Source organism: Bubalus kerabau, chromosome 16 (genome assembly GCF_029407905.1).
Source record: "Bubalus kerabau isolate K-KA32 ecotype Philippines breed swamp buffalo chromosome 16, PCC_UOA_SB_1v2, whole genome shotgun sequence".
Taxonomy (NCBI): domain Eukaryota; kingdom Metazoa; phylum Chordata; class Mammalia; order Artiodactyla; family Bovidae; genus Bubalus; species Bubalus kerabau.
Genome location: NC_073639.1, coordinates 72,701,882 through 72,719,322, shown reverse-complemented (window position 1 = coordinate 72,719,322; position 17,441 = coordinate 72,701,882). Strand labels below are relative to the sequence as shown.

The window sequence follows — 17,441 nt, the reverse complement described above, 5'->3', positions numbered from 1 at the left end:
CGGGCGGCCCGGTGGGGCGGGGCTTACCCGAGTCCCGCCTCCGCTGCCGGGTTCGGGGGCGGGGCCTCCCTCCAACCTGCACCGCTCCAACATGGCTCCCCGTCTATGCAGCATCTCTGCGGCGACGCGGCGGCTGCTGGGGGGCCCGGGCTCGGGCCCCCGGGACGTTGCGGCTGTGGCTGCGGCGCGGTAAGAACCGGGCTAGGCCTGGGGCGGAGCGGTGCGCCTGGGGGCTGCAAGAGTGAGAGCCAGGGTCTGGGCCTGGGGGATGGGCAGAGACTCGGGCTTGCAGTCTAATGGTTAGAGGCCGAGGGCGAATCTCCAAGCCTGAGGAGGAGGTCTGGGCAAAGAATGGGGGAGGTGTGAAAGGTGGGCGCAGGGTCTTTGCCCTGCTGGGTACTTGGCTCTGGGCAGAGACTGAAGGACTGGGTGAATGGGAGGGGCAGGCCGTGGGGCGTGGAGAGTGGGAACTGGCAGAGGGCGGGAGCAGTGGCCCTTTCCCTGGCCTTTGCGGTGATTGTGAGATGGGCACGCCGGGGGACTTCCACGACAGGCAGCTCCTCCCTCGGTTAGTTCTGGGGGTCAGAGGCATGGGGAGCAATGGAGATTCCCAAGGGCCATGGCTGCACAGATCCTTGGCTCCCCAACCATAAACAGCACGAGGGAAGCAAAGGAAGCCTGAGAAAGGGTGGGAGTTCCCAAGGTCACTCCCCCTGCCGTCCAGTGGCAGCACCGAGTCTGGACCCAGGCCTCCTGACACCCCTGTGGTCCTTGCGCCACAACTGGTGGCCTTCTGGGGGAGGGAGGCTGGTTGGACCCGGCCCAGAGCCTGGTCTTTTGTTTGGTCCCTCCTCTGGGCCTCCCTGACTGGCCCTGGGCGGCCCCGCCCTCCTCCCTCTGGCGCCCTGTTCTTCCCCCATCTCTGCTCTTCCCACCCTCTAAACAGTTGCCTGTCCCTCCCACTGGACCATCACCTGATCTTTCTGTTTCCGCAGCCCTTGGCTCAGGGTTCAGGACAGTGTGTGCTCAGGAAGATTTGCCAAAGAAGTGAGGACACCTGTCCCCCCACCTGTGGAAAGGAGGCAGGGGTCTGTCCTGCCCAGCAGCCTAGGTGTGAAGCTGTGAGTTCTGTTAGACCTTGTTGTGAGACGATACAGAGTGTTGTGCCGTGGGGTCGGGGAGGCTGGAGAAGAGGAGCCAGGCGCGTGCCTTCACTCCGGTGTTTAGTTGCTAAGTTGTGTCCAGCTCTGTTGCAACCTCTTGGATTGAGCCCACCAGGCCCTTCTGTTCATGGGGTTATCCAGGCAAGAATACTGGAGTGGGTTGCCATTTCCTTCTCCAGCTTCCCCACCCACCCTGCTGTTATTGTTCAGTCGCTAAGTTGTGCACGACTCTGAGACCCCATGGACTGCGAGACGCCAGGCCTCCCTGTACTTCACTATCTCCCAGAGTTTGCTCAAACTCATATCCATTGCGTAAGTGATGCCATCCAACCATCTCATTCTCTGTCACCCCCTTCTCCTCTGGCCCTCAGTTCTTCCCAGCATCAGGGTCTTTTCCAGTGAGTCAGCTCTTCACATCAGACGGCCAAAGTATTGGAGCTTCAGCTTTAGCATCAGTCCTTCCAGTGAATATTCAGGGTTGATTGACTGGTTTGACGGCTCAGTAACTGGGGAGAAAGCTCATGACATGGAGAGAACCTACACAGCCAACTCAGCCTTTTCCAGTGAGGTGACCTTGCATGAATTATTTGGCCTCTTGAAGTCTCAGATTCCTCATCTGTAAAATGGGGGTGAGAAAGTAGAATGATTTCACAGAGTTGTTGAGGATTAGCAGTCATGTGTGTAAGGAACCCAGCGCTTGGTGAACTTGTAACAAATGTTGCCCCTTGCCCAAGCCTATGTCTCAAGCAATGTCTTCATGAGTCCCTTATAATGTCAGGGCTGAAGGGGCTCTGGGAAGGTCATGTTCTATGATCCCCTCATTTTCCAGATGAGGAAATCCAAGCTGGGGGCAGGACCTCACTTCCCTAGCCTTACAGAACTGGTGGTGGTAGAGCCAGAACATCAGGAGGCCACAGGAGGAACATAGGCTGTGTAGGCAGCCTGCCGCTCAGTAATCTTGGACGAGGTGCTGAACCTCTAGGGCCTTTGGTCTCCTTCTCTCTGAAGGAGGACTGGAGGTCCTTGCCAGGTGTTTTTTGCAGGGCTGCTGTGCCGGTGCTTGGATTCATACTTGCAGTGTCTCAAGGACTGCTGCGAAGTTACCTGTGCCCTGGTCCCCAGCTTGGATACCTGGGAACATCCCCTCCTGCCAACCTCTGTCTGCCTCATCTCTCTGGAGTCCCTTAGAGGGGCCCTCTGGCCTCTTGAGCTCAGAGTGGGGCTTTGAAGTCAGATGGACCTGGATTGGAATCCTCTTGGCCATTGGTTAATTGTCCCTGAATAAGGCCTGGTACATCTCTGGGCCTCATTTTTCTCTATTTTGCTTTTGGTTTTGTTTGTTTTTGAGCCTCATTTTTCTCAAAAACATATTGTGAAGATCAGTTCTCAGCACATAGTAAGTGCTCAATACGCAGCAGTTGTTACTGCTACATCAGTAGTCCTGTTGTTAAAAGGACTTTAGTTCTTCCTGTATGTCTTCTAAAGACATAATTGTGTGTGTGTGTGTGTGTGTGTGTGTGTGTGAATGAGTGAGTTACTCAGTTGTGTCCAACTCTTTGTGACCCCATGGACTGTAGCCCACCAGGCTCCCCTGTCCATGGAATTTCCAGGCAAGAATACTGGAATGGGTAGTCATTCCCTTCTCAGGGATCTTCCCGACCCAGGGATCGAACCCAGGTCTCCTGCATTGCAGGCAGACTCGTCACTGTCAGAGCCCCCAGGGAAGCCCGAAAACATGCTTGTGGAGCAGTAAACTGAAACGTGGCCCCTTTGTAAAGTCAGCCGACTCCAGACAGAAGAGTGTTTGAGAATGTGCGTAGAGCCAAACTTCCTAGCGTATCAATCCAGGACGTTGCGGAGCAGTTTCATGTGGGGTGGCACCAGACCACTGATCCCTGTTGAGAGTGCCAGTGTCTCTAAAGTTCTCATCTGGGGCAGACATTTGTTGAACAGCTCCCAGGCTAAAAGCGTTGTGCTGGGTGCCCTAGGGGGTAGAGAATGTCCGCTCCAGGCTGAGGGGGAAATAGGAGAGGTGGGCTTTTTGTTTGTTTTTTGGCCACGCAGCGTGTGGGAACTTAGTTACCCAGGGATCTAACCCGCACCCCCTGCACTGCTGGAAGTCCCAGGAGAGGTGTTTTTATGGAAGGGGTTGAATTGGTTTTTCTGGGCCTAAGGAGCATTCTTAATATAGTTTAGATAGCAGAATCTTTGGTGTTTCTGGGATAATTTACTGAGATTACATGAAAAAAGAAAGAAATTGGGACTACCTTAGAGCAGTGATCCTTAAGCCTGAGCATGCGTCAGAATCCCCTGGCAGACTTGTTAAAACCCAGATTGCTATGCCTGCCCCCGGAAGTTTCTGTTGCAGTGGTTCTGGGTGGAGCTGGAAAAGCTTTAACAAGTTCTTGCTGCTGCTACTGCTGCTGCTAAGTCACTTCAGTCATGTCTGACTCTGTGCGACCCCGTAGACGGCTAACAAGTTCTTAGGTGATGCTAATGATAGGGAATCTTGGATTGGTGGTCACCAAATTTAGAAGGGAAGTGGGGACTTCCTGGCGGTCCAGTGATGAAGACTCCACACATCCACTGCTGGAGGCTTGGGTTCAATCCTTGGCTGGGGATCTGAGAACCCACAAGCTGAGTGGGGCAGCCAAAAACAAATAAAAAAGAAAAATGTTTTTTAAAAGAGGAAATTGACTTGAAAGCTTGGCAAAATAGATTAGAGCAAGTGGAGACATCTAGCCTTGGTTTACGGGCAGTAGGGAGCGATAGAAGATTTTCAAGTGGACAGATAGCATCACAACCGTGGTACTTCACCAAACCCACGGGCAGGTTAGGAAAAAAGAGGACAAGTGGGAGCTAGGAGATCAGGTAGGTAGGAACAGTGATGCTAGCTGCGCTGCTGTGTCTGCCCTTTCCTCTGCAAGGCACGTGAGGCTCAGCGAGCTGACACTGAGCTGGGACTAGTCCTGGGTGTGTCCAGAACCTGTGCTCTTAAGCAGTAACTCTGCTGGTGGTGGTGGGGATGCAAAGGGGCCCTGCACCCTGAGTCCACATGGAGCCCAGGTCCACCCTCTCTCTGCTTTCCTACCTCCCAGATGTCATCATTTTCATGCATCTCTGTCTTAGCTCCCCCACACTCCTTCACTCTTTCCCCCGGCGTGGGCTGAGCGTGTGCCACGTGCCCAGCACTCTTCCAGGCCCTGGGGAGACAGCAGGGATGCACAGGAGAGAGAGCATCGCAGGCTACATGGGGCTGCTGCCAGTGGGAGACGGCAAACAGCACGTACTAAACCCCCAAATTCTGCAGTGTGTTAGAAGGAGCTGTGGAAAAAATAGGGAGCAGGGTGAGAAGGGTTGGGGAGCTCAAGGACAGGAGGATGTTGTGATTTCATTGAAAAAGTGAAATTTGAACTCTTGAAATGTGAACCTACAGATGCTAGCTTCAAGTTCAGACCCTGCTCTGGAATCTTCTTGGGACCTGCAGAAAAGATCTTTGGACATAGGCTGCGCCGCCCTGCTCTTTTGACACGTGGGGAAACTGAGATGTGGAGGCAGGAAAGAGGAGGTGGGAAGAGTTGGGAACTCCGGGACACTCCCCAGCACCCAGGTTCCAGGCTCTCTCTCCAGGGCTGGCCGCTTGGCTGTTTATCCTGGTCAATGCTGATGCTAATAAATTACTCAAGGCCCAGTCCTGGAGCAAAGGTCTTGATTGACAAAGAGTAGGAGTTGCTGTCCTCTCTGTCACCACCCCTTCCAGGGGACACAGCCTCTCTACATTCAAACCAAAGGTCAGGTCCCTCTACCAGTGGCTTTGCTAAAAAATACCTCTTCTTTATAGTATCTCCCTGATGCTAGTTCCCCCGGTTGGTACCTGACCTGAGGGTGGAGCTGGCTTTAGAGGAAAGAGCTCTGGGCTCTTGCCAGAGCTCTCTGCCCCAATTTGCTGTGTGGTCTGGGACAAGTTTCCTAACCCTCCCACCCAGGACCTTCTATTTTCTTATCTCAAAAATGGGGATATGAATAGTATTAACGTTATACTCTCGTTGTGTAGATTCAGCGGGATCCTGGTACTGACAAGCTGATCACGGGTCCCTGGCAGAGGCTATCCTCAGCCAGTGTGAGCCATAGTGAGGCTCCCTTATTCTGGTCCCCAGTTTCCACAGACCACATTGGCCATCTGATGACAACTGTCTTTTTTTTTTTTTTTTTTTTAATTAAAAATTTTAAAACATTGAAGTGTAGAGTTTGCCTGGTGGCTCAGATGGTAAAGAATCTGCCTGCAATGCATGAGACCCAGGTTCAGTCACTGGGTCAGGAAGATCCCCTGGAAAAAGGAATGGCTTTATATATATATATATATATATATATATATACACACACTCTTAATGGCTTTATATATATATATATACTTTTAATGGCTTTACATATATATATATATATATATACACTTTTAATGGCTTTATATATATATATTCTTTTTTTTTTTTTTTTGACTGCCTGGTATACGGGGTCTTAGTTCCCTGACCAGGGATCAAACCCTAGCCCCCTGAAGTGGAAGTTCAGAGTCTTAACCACTGGACCACCAGGGAAGTTCGTGTCTTTTTGTTTTTGATGAAGCAGTACACACAACAATAGAAAGCCTATGAATTCAGAAATATTTAAAAGTTTTTTCTTTTAGCTTTACAAAAAATTATCATGAATAACGAAGAGTTTAACCATCTTCCTCTTCCCTCTCCCAGGTAAGCAGTATTAACGGCGTGGGGCTGAGAGTTCCCCAGTGGCCTGGTTAGGACTTGATGCTTTCACTGCTGTGACCCAGGTTCATTCCCTGGTCAAGGAATTAGGATCCTGCAGGCCGTCTGGCATGGCCAAAACCAAACAAACCAACAAAAAAACAGTTTGGAACAAATCCTTACTTATCTTTCCTCTGTGCTCATACAAATATATCGTCATTTTTAAGATGCTGTTCAGATTTTATCAGTCCCAGTGCTCAATTCATATTTTGCAGAAAAGCAATACTTTGATTTGCAAGACATTTATTCTAGCCACAGAAAAGGCTCGAAAAAGAAGAGAATTTGCTGATGGGGCCCCCACAGCCAGGCTCCTGGGCTGGAACTCATCTAGCAGGAGGCTGGCGTTTCAGGCCTGGCTACAAGCCTCACCACTGCTGCTAAGTAAGATGATTTATCACCTCTGGCAGCCTAAATATAACCCCACCCACACTGGGACCTTGTGTGGGGGAGTACAGTTATAATCTGGCAGGACCTGGTGATTGGTCCCCCTGCTCTGAACAAGGCATGTCATTCATTCATTCAGCAACGTGCACAGGGCAGGAATTTGTCAATTAAGTGTTGGCCGAATGAATGAATGAAACCTTGCCTTCTGATGCCTTTGACCCCCTCTATCTGCCTTTATCTGCCAAACCAGCCCTGGAGATTTGGAAACTGTCCAGATCACCTCCATTGGAGAGCTCACCCAGACTTCCAGGGGCCAAGTTCAGGCTCACTCATCTGGGCTCTCCCAGAGACCTCTGGGTGTAACTGTGTTCCAAGGTCCACTTCTTTCAGCGGACTGTGACCTCCTCAAGGGCAGGGCATGCGTGTCTCAGGCGCTCCATTTGTGGGGGCTGGCATCAGGCACGGGCCAGGTGTAGTGTGAGCACTGGGGAGGACCGTGGGTGCAGACTTCTCGTCAGAGGGGACAGAAATTGCAAAGAAAGCACAGAGTGAAAGAATCTGGTGTGTTCAGGGAGAGGCACACTTGGAGAGCAGGATACACAGGTAGGGGTGGACCAGAGGGGAGGCTGCCAGGGTAGGTTGGGCTGTCACAGATTTTGGACATCAGGCAAGATGTGTTTGGGGTTCACCCTTTTGGCAAGGGATACAGTTGCAGGGTCCAAGTGGAGGACCTCTTGGAAGGGGGTGAAGGGGAGGCAGGGAGGCTGGAGAGAGAGGCGGGAGTGGGGCTGCCTCCCCTGGCCTCCTGAGGCTCTGCAGAGTTTCAAGAAGCGAACTGGGCAGCCAGGATCCCCGTGGCTGGCTCCAATGACATGAAATCCGCTGGAGCTGCCATGGGATTCCATGGCCCCATTCCCAGAAAAGTGGGTCACCAGCCTCGGTGAGCAAGGCTTCTGGGCAGATGGAAGCAGGTCCCCCTTGAACTCTTCTGTCCCGCAGCTTCTATTCCAAGGACAATGAAGGCAGCTGGTTCCGGTCCCTCTTCGTACACAAGGTGGACCCCCGGAAGGACGCCCACTCCACGCTGCTGTCCAAGAAGGAGACCAGCAACCTCTATAAGATCCAGTGTGAGTGGCTGCTGAGTTGGCCGACGTGCCTTCCCAGGGGCCTGCAAGGCTCCTGCTGGGGACTTGAAGAGGGTCTGGGACATCTGAGCTGTGCTGGGAGCCCAGGCCCTGTGGGGCTACCCCCATCCCAGCTTCCCACAGACACCCCCTCCCCGTCACTTCACCTCCCGTTCTCTGTCCTCTGTCACAGTTCACAATGTGAAGCCCGAGTGTCTGGACGCCTACAACAGCCTGACGTGAGTGAGCCTAACCCTCCCGTCCCCGCCCCTGCCTGGATGGGGGACTCTGTCCCAGCCCTGTTCTCCGTGCACAAATCCGGGGGCTGTAGACTTCAGAGCCACACGTCCTGTGCGGCCTCTGCATGTTAGTGTCCTGAGGGCCTGAGTGGGAAGCCTTAACCCAGGGGCTCTGGGGGCTGGTGTGAGCCCTCTCCCTCTCTGTGCCCCCACCACCCACAGGGAGGCCGTGCTGCCCAAGCTGCACCTGGATGAGGACTACCCCTGCTCGCTCGTGGGCAACTGGAACACGTGGTATGGGGAGCAGGACCAGGCAGGTGAGCTGCCCACCCCCCAGCACAGATGGCTGCCCTCCACGCCCCCCATACAGTGGTGCCCAGGGGGGTCCTTCTCAGTGCAGTCCTTATGGGCTTCCTCCCCTGCTCACATCTGTGATGGCTCCCTCTGCCCTTGGGGTGGCCCATGAGGCTCTTGAGCCCTTCCTTGCCCTGCCTCGGGTCTCCTCTCACCACGTCTTCCTGCTCACTGCATCATCCCACCCCGGACTCCTTTCCGTTCTTCAAGTGGACAGGTTTTCCCTCTAGTTCCAGGCTGTTGTTCCCCCTGTTTCATCAGCCTGAAGCTCTTTCTCCCTGGCCTCCTTTTCTTGGCTCACTCCTCTACTCACCTTTTATTTCGATGTAAATATCACCTCCTCCTGGAGGCCTCCCCTGATTCCCTCCACCCGAGCTGGGTGAGGCAGCTCTCCCGTCTCCCCAGCCCCCAGGACTTGCCTCTCCACAGCCTTGACCACGTGCCCTGTTGTGTCTGCCTCCCAGCGGACAGGGCCCCTGCCTGTCTGTCTTCACCGCAGAATCCCCAGGATGCCATGCATACTTATGGAATGAACAGGGCCTCTTGTCTGAGCTGGTTCCGTGCAGCTTCAGGAATACCCCAGCAGGCCCCATCCCATGTCGGTTGGCACCAGCTGTGAGGACCCACACATGAATTTGGTTCACTCACAGCGTCCCAGCCACTCCGAGGGGCCTTGGCGTTTAGATCTGTGCTGTCCCGGGAGGTAACCACTAACCACATGCAGCTATTTAAGTTTAAATTGGGTAAAGTTAAATAAGAAAAATTCAGTTCCCCAGTCAACAGAAGCCACATTTCAAGTGCTCATTGATAGAAATATGTGACTCATGGCTACCACCTTGGTCGGCACAGCTGTGGAACTTTTCCATCATAGTCGAGAGTCCTTTCAGACAGTGCTGATTAGACTGCAGATAGCACAGGGAGCTCCTCTGGCCCTGACAGAAGGTCCTCTATGCTTCCCTTGAATGCTCCCAGCAACGGGGAGCTCACTATCTCACAAGCCAACCTATCTCATCCTTCAATTGCCCTGATAATAGGATTTTTTTTTTTAATCTGTGATCTGCAGTTAGGTAGATTCTCTTAATCATTTATTCTGTTTCAGTAATCATTGACACATTGATAGTGGGGTAAGAAAAAGCCGACTGTCTTCCATTGCACCCCTTACAGTTTTCCCATCTTTAGGTACAACTTAATCAGTTTCTGCAGTACTTCTTGGATTCTCCTAAGTATTTGCTAATTGAGAAATGAACTTTGAGTAATGAGAGCTTGAATTTTAAAGCATGTCTATATTTTGGGTGTCTTGAAGGGTTGTGCACCTTGTAGAATCAGGTGGGGAGCAGACTCCCTGAGGAATCCACATTTTAATGAATTTGTAAGAACCCAGTACAGAGGCTGTGATAAAAAAAATGCAAATGGCGCAAAGAATTTTCATTGGAAAGTAAGCCTTCCTCCTGCTCGAGATCCTGAAGCCTCAGTTCTCTGGCCCAAGGGCATCTCCTGTCACAGTCTCTCGGGTCTCCACTGAGAGACGGTGCACAGCCCAGCATCTCTGGATATGTCCCTCCCTGCCTAAACACACATGGTAGCACACCGCACCTGCTGTTCTGTTCCTTGGTTTCACTTTCAATTCACTGTCCTGGAGTAATCCATCTCAGCCTACCCGCCCCTTCCTTTGACCCAGCCTACCCCTCACAGACCTGCTATGAGGTCAGCTTTACACATGCCGCAGCTCCTAGGGTACAAGTTCATTCTGATCCTCTTGTTGCTCTTTAAGGAAGATTGAGTGGGTGCATTATTCTCAAGATGAGGACACTGAGGCCTAGAGGGGTCAAAGGCCACTTGGCAGAGCTGCAGCTCAAACCCTAGTCTCCTAGGCTTGTGTCTGGGGTTTCCCCTGCCCAGCACTGCCCCTGGCAAGGCAGAGGAACTCAGAGAGTCTTGATGCTACAGAGAACTAGCTGGAGGCTCCTCCCATTACATACACATGGAGCTTGCTGGGGGCAGAGCAGGGCAGGGTCCCCGCAGCCCCCTGACCTGTGCCTTCCTCCCTGTCCCCACAAACAGTACACCTATGGCGATTCTCAGGGGGCTACCCAGCCCTCATGGACTGCATGAACAAGCTCAAGAACAACAAGGTACGTGGGCATCCACTCGGCACACCTCTCTGGATGCTGGTTCTGACTCAGCCCTGTGTTGGGGGCTGCCTCCACCACCCCCTGGGGCACACCCCTGGGGGGTGGGGCACTTCCTGGCTGCTGTGCCCAGATCGCCTGGCCCCACCCCACCCGCAGGAGTACCTGGAGTTCCGAAAGGAGCGGAGCCAGATGCTGCTGTCCAGGAGAAACCAGCTGCTCCTTGAGTTCAGCTTCTGGAACGAGCCACAGCCTAGAGCCGGCCCCAACATCTACGAGCTGAGGACGTACAAGCTCAAGGTGCCTCCCACTCCCTGCAGCAGTGTGCTGTCCAGGGAGCCTGAGAGGTGGGGGGTGGGCCCAGTGCCCCAGCACCTGGACTGGGGCTTCTGGCCTCAGAAGAGGTGTGTACGCATATGTGCGTACATGCATGCTCAGGTGTGAGTCAGGGCCCCTGCAGGAGGCCAGGCGGCCCCTGGAGCTGGAGAGACAGTTTCCCAGCCCCACCCAACAGTGAGGCTTGAAATCCCAGGTAGGGGCTCATTCCCACCCTCTGCTCTGGTTCTCTTTCAGCCAGGAACCATGATCGAGTGGGGGAACAACTGGTGAGTGGTCGTGCCAGGGGGTTGGGGGGACCCTGATCACCTGGTGGGCCTCCTTTTCTGGGTGCTGTGGCAGAGAACATGGCATCCTCTGTGCCTTGTGGCTCCAGGAGCAGGCAATGATCCAACCAAGGGGTGAGGATCTTCTAGAAGATTGGGGCGGAACACACAGCCAGCAGCCGCATCTCCGTCACCCAAGTCCCCGATCGTCTCTGAGAGCCAAGGGCTCTACCCTGGGCTCCTCCCTCAATGTGTGACTGAGAAACCAGCCTGGGGTCCCCGCAGAGGGCCCTCTGCACCTGCCCTGGCCTCGGCCCCACACTCTTCTGCCATCCCCAGGGCTCGGGCCATCAAGTACCGGCAGGAGAACCAGGAGGCGGTGGGCGGCTTCTTCTCGCAGATAGGAGAGCTCTACGTCGTGCACCATCTCTGGGGTAGGCTGGGGACCCCCCAGGAGCCCTCCGTGGCCCCCTCCTTTCTCCACTGTCACTCTGTGTCAACACTGCGAATACATTAGTGTCCTTGTGGAGCTTACGTTCTAGCAGGGGGAGGCACCACCTCAGACATAAACTAACAAAAAGGATAATTTTGGATGTTTACAAATCATCAAGGGACAGGGAGAAATAAGGAAGACAAACATGGGAAGCTTCACTGGCTTGAATAGACTAGAACATCTTTCTAAGGAGGTGAATGTAAGCTTAGCTACAGAATGAGGAGTCAGCTGCGAGCTGTCAGAGAATGGTAATCCAAGTGGAACAATGTGTGCAAAGGCCCTGTGGCAGGGCAAGGCCTTCAGGGTTTTGAGGCATGCATAGGAGCCCAGGGTGGAGGGAGTGGGGAAGAGAGTGGGAAGATGGGGATTGGCCGGATTGCACTGGGTCTTGCAGGCCATGAAGATGAGCTGGGACTTATTCTAAATGCAACAGGAGACCGCTGCAGCATTTTAAGCAGCGTGATATGGCCCAATTTGCATTCCAATGATTGTTCTGGCTGCCATGTGCTACGTTGAGAGCACTTTGTAGGGGAGCAAAAGAGGATGTGGGGCATCAGGAGATGGTTACACTAGCTCAGGTGGGAGAGGAGGCTGGCCTGGACAGTGAAGATGCTGAGAGGTCCACAGACTCAGTGGTCTGGAGGTGGATCCAATGGGACCCGTGGATGAATTGTCTGCGTGGGGCGGGGAAAGACAGGAGACTCCAGGACTCCCGGACTCCTGCTTGAGCAGCTGTGTGTTGCTTAGTGAGACCCCTGGAGGGTAGGTTGGAGGGGTCAGGAGTGTACATTTGGTCCTTGGAAGTGTTACCTTTGAGACACTGACACATCTAAGTGGACAGCAGATACACTGTCAAGTGGATACATCAAGTGGACACTGGATATTTGAGTCCAGAACCTGAGGGAGAGTTCTGGGCTGGAGATATACATTTGGGAGTTGTCGGCAAATGTACTGATTGTCAAAGCAGACAGCAGAAGCATCTGGGGAGGAAGAGACAGCAGGGCAGGGTTTGGGGCAATGGGAGGAGGGCCTCGTGCTGGGGACAGGCTCAGGTCCTCTCTGCCCCAGAAACGAGCCTAAGCCTTATCCCACAGCCTATAAAGACCTGCAGTCTCGGGAGGAGACCAGAAATGCTGCCTGGAGGAAGAGGGGCTGGGACGAAAATGTCTACTACACAGGTGAGCACCTCTTAGGAAGTCATCTGCCAAGAGCTCCATCTGAGAATGGAATCCCCTCTGTAAGGAGATCTAGCTTCACTTGATTACCTCTCCTGATGGAGAACTCACTTTTAGGACAGTGAGTTCATAGGTTCCTGTCCTGGTGGCATGCTCTACAGGATGCAGGCTGTCCTAGGTGAGTCCTTGAAGGGGCAGTAACCCAGCCAGGTGGTCTCTGCCTCAGAGAAGTGTTGTGGTTGACCACACAGTGTGACCTTGGGCCTGGTTTTTCACCTCACTGATGCTTTCCCTGGCTGTAGGATGCCGATGGTGATGGTGCCTCGCTCGAAGTGTTCCAGGAGCTAATTTATAAAATTATAGCCCAGATTCCAGCACAGAGGAAGCACAATTTTTTTCAAGCAAGTTTTTTGCTTATGGCATTTGCCACTTTGCTGGGACTCTTGAGAACCACCTGGAACCAGTACATGCTCATTGAGCCCTCACTGTGTGCCGTGGTGGGAGGGGGTCAGGAAGTGCAGAAAGAACAGGAGCCTGTTTTCTCCTGAAGGAACTTATAGTTGAGCTTGCACACTTATCAGCTGGTAGATGCATCTCCTGATCAGTAAGCGGGAGCCTCCTTCTACTCAGTGTGGTCCCAGATGACAGTCTCATCCTCCCCTTAAAGCTTGTTACAAATGCCCAAGCTCAATCCGCCCCCCCCACCCCATACACACTGAATCAGGATCTGCACTTGAACAAGAACTGTAGGAAATTTGGAAGCATGGTCAAGTTTAACAGCACTGAGCAGGAAGAAAGAGTCTGACTACCTGGGTGAGGCTGACCCTCTCTGGACTGCAGCATCCCCACCTGTAACATGAGTCAGTTGAACTAAATCAGTGTTTTTCAAACTTCAGCCCCTTGGGGGACACCCTCACAGCTTGTGTCCTGCCCGTTTCCTTCTGCTGAAATTATTTTCTTGATCTCTTTCTTTGAATCCCCCTACCCTGTTCTTTCGGAGAAGGCAATGGCACCTCACTCCAGTACTCTTGCCTGGAAAATCCCATGGATGGAGGAGCCTGGTGGGCTGCAGTCCATGGGGTCACTAAGAGTCGGACACGACTGAGTGACTTCACTTTCACTTTTCACTTAAATGCATTGGAGAAAGAAATGGCAACCCGCTCCAGTGTTCTTGCCTGGAGAATCCCAGGGACGGTGGAGCCTGATGGGCTGCCGTCTATAGGGTCACACAGAGTCGGACATGACTGAAGCGACTTAGCGGCAGCAGCAGCAGCAACCCTGTTCTTTGCCTAGCTTTGTGCTAAGCAATAATATCTGTGAAGTCACTTTTACTAATAAACAATGCTCGTTTTTTTTTTTTCTTCAAATTTTGAAAGCTGCATTTTGTCATAACTTCAGTCCCCTCATATCCTATAACTTGGGAGATGTGGCTGTCTCCGTAGGCCACTCCAGGAGAGCGGGGGGCTTTAGCTATCTCAGCATCCCAGGCTTCCGCCTCCTTCTTCAAGGGACAGTTTGGGGGGATTGGCTCACCTCCAGCCCCTTCATGATCTCTGCCTCTCTCTCTGCAGTCCCCCTGGTGCGACACATGGAGTCTCGGATCATGATCCCTTTGAAGATCTCACCTCTCCAGTGATGCTGCTGCTGCCTCCATCTCCTCCCCACTCTCCCTCAGGGTAGCCATGAACAGAGGAGCTCCCAGTTCTGCTGTCTTGGTTTTCTCTCCTACCCTATGGACTCTAGGGGGTTAGTGCTCAGGTCAGACAAGGGGGAGCTGAAGGATGATGGGGTTATGAAAACTTGCAGCCCTGCCCAGACCCTTCCCGCCTTTCCTGCCCACCCTTTCCCCTGTGCAGGAAGCAGTTTTTAATTTCTCTGAATGGAACAGCAACCTTTTATGTCTTCTCACATTTCCTCCTCAGTTCATTTCAGTTCAGTCACTCAGTCGTGTCCAACTGTTTGCAACCCCATGGACTGCAGCACACCAGGCCTCCCTGTCCATCACCAACTCCCGGAGTTTACCCAAACTCATGTCTATTGATTCAGTTATGCCATCCAACCATCTCATCCTCTGTTGTCCCCTTCTCCTGCCCTCAATCTTTGCCAGCATCAGGGTCTTTTCAAATGAGTCAGCCCTTCGCATCAGGTGGCCAAAGTATTGGAGTCTCAGCTTCAACATCAGTCCTTCCAATGAATACCCAGGACTGATCTCCTTTAGGATGGACTGGTTGGGTCTCCTTGCAGTTCAAGGGACTCTCAAGTGTCTTCTCCAACACCACAGTTCAAAAGCATCAATTCTTTGGCACTCAGCTTTCTTTATAGTCCAACTCTCACATCCATACATGACTACTGGAAAAATCATAGCCTTGACTAGACAGACTTTTTTTGGTAAAGTAATGTCTCTGCTTTTTAATATGCTGTCTAGGTTCCTCCTCAGATTCCCCATCTCAAGGTCACCAGTTCATAATCATCACTCTGGAAATCCTTAGATTAGCTTAAGTTGCACAAAAGGTAGTGTGTCCAGTGATTAAAGGTGGTCTGGGAGGAGGTTAGGCTAGGCCAGGCTCTCAGAAATTCCCTGGTCTCCACTGGGCCACCCACTTGCTGGACAGTCTGAGCCAAGACCCTCCTGCTGGAAAAAAGCCTAGAACTGCCTCAAGAAGCAAAAGGGAAAGCCCTCAAATTAGCTAAGTCGGCAGGATGTCCACATATTCCACCCAAAAAGGCTGAGAAAAGGAATGGGAGCTGAGAAGAATCTGCGGGAGGGAAACAGAATGGAACAGAAACCCAGAAGGCAGAACTTAGAACTCAAAACTTGGGTTTGAACTGAAGAATTTGGAATACAGAATGGGGAAGATAGAACAGAGGTGACACACGACCACTTGGGGAGGGGCTTCTAATACAAGACTGTTGGAGAGAGGTGCACCTCATGCTCCCCACGTAAAGAGGTTGAGATCTTGAGTGAGTTGTTCCAGCCCTTCTGTGTAGGGAAAGCCTCCTCCTCTCCCAACTGCTCTCCTACTGGCAGAGCTACAGGCTAGGTCTTGCATTTCCCTCACCCCGAATTCCTTTTCTCCCTCTTCACAGCCTATCAGCCCTACCCTCATTCTCCTGGGCCATGGGTGTGTGGAGTGGGGTCAGTGACTTTGGAGGCCTTCTCAGTGATCCCCACACCTCACAAACCTCTGGGTAGCTTGATTCTGCCTCCCTTTCAAGGAAAACTTGTGCTGGAGTTGCTGATGGAACCAATTAAATATTTACTATAAACCGTGATGTCTTTTCTTCATCTACAAGGAAATTTGGCAGGTGACCCCTCAGGCAGGGTCAGCCTCTCAGGTCCACCTGGCTCATCTGTCCCACTGGTGGGTATTGTGTTTCCTGAGATACTGTTGGAATTCCGGAGTATTCCTGAGAAGTATTCCTGGAGATACTTCTCCCACTGGGGCAGAAGGAACTGCACTGCATAACCAGGGGTTCGGTTTCTACCTTAAGTAGAATGTACTGAACCCCATCTGTACGATTCATACCAGGAGTAGAAAATACTTGAAGCTGTCAAATGCTGCATTAGATTTGCCTTGGTCAAAAAATCGGGGGAAAGGGCAGGTTAAGATGGGGTTAATGCCCTCCCCGACTTGCTGCCCTCGCTATTGTGGGATGTTCTACTGTAACTATGACAGTAGTTAAGAATCCAGGTTGCTGCTGCTGCTAAGTCGCTTAAGTCGTGTCCGACTCTATGCGTCCCCATAGACAGCAGCCCACCAGGCTCCCCTGTCCCTGGGATTCTCCAAGCAAGAACACTGGAGTGGGTTGCCATTTATTTCTCCAATGCATGAAAGTGAAAAGTGAAAGTGAAGTCGCTCAGTCGTGTCCGACTCTGCAACCCCATGGACTGCAGCCCACCAGGCTCCTCCATCCATGGGATTTTCCAGGCAAGAGTACTGGAGTGGGGTGCCATTGCCTTCTCCGAAGAATCCAGGTTAGGGAGGCAAATTCACAAATGTTCAGATCATGGCACTACTACATTCTTGTGTTACCTTGGGCACACGACAAATTCATTTGACAAATACTTGGCAGAGCGCCTACTAGTTGCTGGGCATTACTTTAGGCGCTGGGGACAGAATGAACGAGCCCTTATTTGAACTTAAAAAGTTCAAAGTGCAAGTCTCTCCGTAGAGCCTCGGTTTCCTGGTTTCAGTGGATAACGTGAGGCGGGTAGCCGGCTGGGACCCGCCCAGACCACCCAGTTGCCGCCACCACCTTGTCCCTTACAGCCCAGCAGCCGCCTGCACCGCCCGCCGGCTGTGTAGGGCTCCTTCGCGGTCCGCTTCCGGCCTCCGCAGAAGACTTCCGGTCGGCCGCTCCTTCCTTCTGCTTCTCTATGGTGCTCAAGCCCCAGAGTCCCGACGCCGGAAGTGGCGCGCTCTCCGGGACGCGTCCGGGCGCCGTGTGGTGAGGAGGGGGCCGGGGCGGGGTGGTGCCGGGCGCGCTGGAACTGGGGAGTGGGCCGCGCGAGGACGTGCCCGGGCTCGGGTCTAAGCCTGGTTCTCCGCCGTCATTCCCAAGGGACCCGAGCCGCTGGGCGCCGCGGTCTCAGTTTCCTCCTGTGGAGAATGTTGGCCGCAGCATCGTCAGGCCCCACAGTGCAGCCTCTAGAAAACGACCCCGAAGGTGGTGGTGGTACCAACTCACTTGTATTATGCGCGTGCCTGTGCCAGGCACTCTTGACTGTGCGGTCAAAGTCAGGCTTTCCCACACTTGACGCCGTTCGGGCCCCTTCTCTGTGGAAAATTAACTTATTTTTAAATGAGTCATTGTTTAAATTTAAATTTACTTTGAAAGAAAAATTTTAATCTCTACCACAAATAGAACACTTCTTTCACTGTCCTATGCAGGATGTAATGATAAAAAAAGATTAATGTATTGAACATGAAAAAATTAGTGACTGTGACTAGATTTCAGGTATCTAAGGATCTGAGATAGAG

The 17,441-nt window shown here is 52.6% G+C and overlaps 2 protein-coding genes across 6 annotated transcripts in view; both read left to right on the top strand.

The window, feature by feature from the left end:
- Positions 1-54: 54 nt before the first annotated feature.
- NIPSNAP1 (nipsnap homolog 1) lies at positions 55-15,726 on the top strand. 2 transcript variants are annotated; one of them, XM_055550213.1, is made up of 11 exons: positions 55-189; positions 996-1,121; positions 7,343-7,470; positions 7,661-7,706; positions 7,929-8,023; positions 10,122-10,192; positions 10,349-10,489; positions 10,763-10,794; positions 11,131-11,225; positions 12,379-12,462; positions 14,031-15,726. In XM_055550213.1, exons 1-11 carry the CDS (start codon positions 92-94, stop codon positions 14,093-14,095), a joined length of 981 nt encoding a protein of 326 aa, XP_055406188.1. In that variant the 5' UTR covers positions 55-91; the 3' UTR covers positions 14,096-15,726. The 2 variants fall into 2 exon arrangements, with proteins under 2 accessions (XP_055406188.1, XP_055406190.1); XM_055550215.1 differs by lacking the exon at positions 996-1,121.
- A 1,072-nt stretch (positions 15,727-16,798) lies between these two features.
- THOC5 (THO complex subunit 5) overlaps positions 16,799-17,441 on the top strand; it is a 30,347-nt gene continuing 29,704 nt past the window's right edge. For all 4 annotated transcript variants that reach the window (XM_055549983.1, XM_055549981.1, XM_055549982.1 and 1 more), the window contains exon 1: positions 16,799-16,908. The gene's annotated coding sequence lies outside the window, so the exon portion shown is untranslated. The remainder of the gene's footprint in view (positions 16,909-17,441) is intronic.

Excerpts from the sequence above, each read along its gene's own strand:
- NIPSNAP1 (XM_055550213.1), top strand. The coding sequence starts at position 92 with ATGGCTCCCCGTCTATGCAGCATCTCTGCGGCGACGCGGCGGCTGCTG. Across the intron at positions 190-995 it reads GCGGCTGTGGCTGCGGCGCG|CCCTTGGCTCAGGGTTCAGG; the intron begins GTAAGAACCGGG and ends CTGTTTCCGCAG. Across the intron at positions 10,193-10,348 it reads ACAAGCTCAAGAACAACAAG|GAGTACCTGGAGTTCCGAAA; the intron begins GTACGTGGGCAT and ends CCCCACCCGCAG.